General features: G+C 39.2%; 1 protein-coding gene across 1 annotated transcript; it reads right to left on the bottom strand.

The window, feature by feature from the left end:
- Positions 1 to 228: 228 nt before the first annotated feature.
- Positions 229 to 1327, bottom strand: LOC126368321 (uncharacterized). Its single transcript, XM_050012230.1, has 2 exons — positions 1188 to 1327; positions 229 to 370 (listed from the first exon to the last, which is right to left on the bottom strand). Exons 1-2 carry the CDS (start codon positions 1325 to 1327, stop codon positions 229 to 231), a joined length of 282 nt encoding a protein of 93 aa, XP_049868187.1.
- Between the last annotated feature and the right edge of the window lie 1440 nt (positions 1328 to 2767).

Genomic DNA, 2767 nt, shown 5'->3' with positions numbered 1-2767 from the left:
AAGTCGATAAAATCTGACTCGGACGGGACCTGAAGCCGCAGTTGTCAAGCAGGAACAAAGTGTATTAACTACACCACCTGTACATTATTGTTTTTACCGAAAAACCAAATATATATAAAGTGGTATTAATCGTAATAATATTATGAGAAAAGGCCTGCAACATCAGTGGGAGGTATTTAGGTGTTTTTTTTTTAATCTGTACCTTTATGTAGTATATAATATAAATTCTTAAAAGTCTTCCTGCACGCCGTACACCATTTCACCTAATATTTCTATCGCGGTTCGAAGATGCGGGTACACCAGAGTAGTAAGCAGTACAATACTGTTTGCTATTACAAACAATTTCATGTTCTCAAGACCGTCATCGGACCTGAAACCAGAAACAAAAGAACTTTCAATTTTCTGAATCTGTCTTCTATAGCGTGGGTTGTGAGGTACTAAGCTCATCACCCCTGGTGTCAGGGTTTCTGTTGAGCCGCCAAAGGCCCCTGACATGGCTCATGGTAACGACTACTTATTTACATCAGTAATTAGTAACCGGGACCAACGGCTTAACGTGCCTTCCGAAGCACGGATCATCTTACTTTCGGACAATCTGGTGATCAGCCAGTAATGTCCTAACCAAACTAGGGACCACAAAGTAATTTTTGTGATATGTCCCCAGCGGGAATCGAACCCGGGACCTCCAGATCGTGAGCCCAACGCTGAACCACGGAGGTCGGTAATCTGTGGCTGACATACACTCACACACCCTCATCATCATCCTCCTGCCCTTATTTCACTTTAGCTGGGGTCGGCACAACACGTATTTCTCTTCCATTCATTTCTGTCAGTGGTCATCTCAGCGCTCACACTATTCACACGCATACCCTTAATTACATAAACCATTTACACTTTCTTGGGTCGTCCCCTATCCACCCTCACACACAAACACAGAGTACGAGATATGAAGTTTAAGCTAAAAGAAATTAAAAAGTATTTTATTGCACTGCTGGGTACAAGGCTCCTCTTGATTAGCCGAAGCCAAAAAAAAAAAAAAACAAATTAATAAAATAAATTTCACTTAAAATAAATTTTAATAATAATTTATTTCATGCTCCATACCTCCTACAGTTGATTGAGGGGATGCTTGTGCCCAGCAGTGGGACGCACGTAGGCTGTTTTTGTATGTTATATTATGTTCTCACCTCAACCATCCTCCAAATCCTTGGTTGTCTTCATCCAGAGATTCAATCTTAACCTCTTTGTTTTTTTCAGATGCTTTCACGTTGACAGTTTTCGATGTATTTTTCTTAACGGAATTATTATTGCTTTTATTTTTCTTCATAGTCTGGAAATAAATTACTTTATTTTTACCATCATACTCCTTGTAGATTGAGGGGAGGCCTGTGCCCAGCAGTGGTACACATATAGCCTCTTTGTGATAATCAGAAAGAGAAAATTATTTACACCATGATTCTGAGCTGATATCAAATGGAATTTTCCGTCTCAAAAGTACGTAACTATAATTAAAAAGTGACTAAAATTTTCATGAATTTTCTGACAGTAAATTCCATTTGATATCAACTCAGAATCATGGTTTGAATCATCTCCCTCAGTATTCGTTACGATGTCACTAAGACCCTGTGTAAAGTCACTGTTATTTTTTAAGCAAACCGGTAACACACAGAACACTGACTTATTTGTAGAAATAGAAAATAATTACTTTTACTTAAGTATACGAAACTTTTCATTACAACGGTAACTAACACCGTGGCTAACTCACGAGGCACGAGGCTCCGAGAAGCCAACAAAACTCGCAGCGCACGTATATAGGTACTAAATTAAAACAACAAAAGGTACTCTTAACACAACACCTGGTTCCCTAATCAAATATTATGTTATCCAATATTACCTTGTCTCTTCAAAGGAAGAACACGAACAGAGCAGGAGGCAAACTAACGCGACTAACGAACCGCATAGAAGCCTCTCAAATACTGATCGATATGAACGTGTTGTTAGTTTTTGTGGTAAAGGGACCTGGGTAGTTATATAATGTTAGTTTCAGTATGTTTACATAATGAAGGGTGATTATTAGAAATAGGTAAGTACGATAAGGTGTAAAAGTCCAATCAGTTTCTTGCAAAGTAACATAATTTCATAATAAACATTATTTTATAACGGCTGTGGATCAGTGGTTGCCTTGCTTGGATTTAAAGCCGGGACCTACGGATCGTGGGCACAACGCGCAACCACTGGACCACCACCAGAACGTCCACCACCTATGTTTTTTGTAATTGTTTTGTGAACATTTTTAAGTTTTTTTTTTGTACCTTTGATGGGTTTGCTTTTGGCCTCAGACTTGCCCGAAGGCATTGACGAGACCTAAGATGGAGCGAGCGCTCGTCCAGAAGGTGCCTGTTCACGTTGGCCTTGAAAGTGATGTTATTGTCTTGTCTTTGTCTGTGGAGTCCTTTTATAATAAACAATTTCTATTCTATTCTAATCGTAATGGTAAAGGTTCCATGCTTTGGTACATACACAAGATTGTTACGTCACTAGGCGACTCCTTTAAAGGGAATTAGGATGTCGTGTTAACCTATCTAGCTTGTAGACGGATTACAATTACCTAGGTGTCACAGAACGTGTTACGTGACCCAGTAATAATGGATAGAGGGAGACAGAGAGAGAAAAAGAGCGAGACAGGGAACTTAAGCTGGAAGCACATCAAATGAGTTCAAAGGCCACATAGAAGCAATTCATCTAAAACATCATCAGGATCATGTAT

Source organism: Pectinophora gossypiella, chromosome 7 (genome assembly GCF_024362695.1).
Source record: "Pectinophora gossypiella chromosome 7, ilPecGoss1.1, whole genome shotgun sequence".
NCBI lineage: Eukaryota > Metazoa > Arthropoda > Insecta > Lepidoptera > Gelechiidae > Pectinophora > Pectinophora gossypiella.
Note: the sequence above shows the minus strand (reverse complement) of the source record. Positions and strands in the feature narration are given on the sequence as shown.

What these genes read in the sequence shown, in the direction of transcription:
- LOC126368321 (XM_050012230.1), bottom strand. Translation starts at nt 1,327, where the DNA reads ATGAAGAAAAATAAAAGCAATAATAATTCCGTTAAGAAAAATACATCG. An exon ending in GGATTTGGAGGATGGTTGAG is followed by an intron (nt 371 to 1,187) that starts GTGAGAACATAA and finishes TTCTGGTTTCAG; the next exon opens with GTCCGATGACGGTCTTGAGA.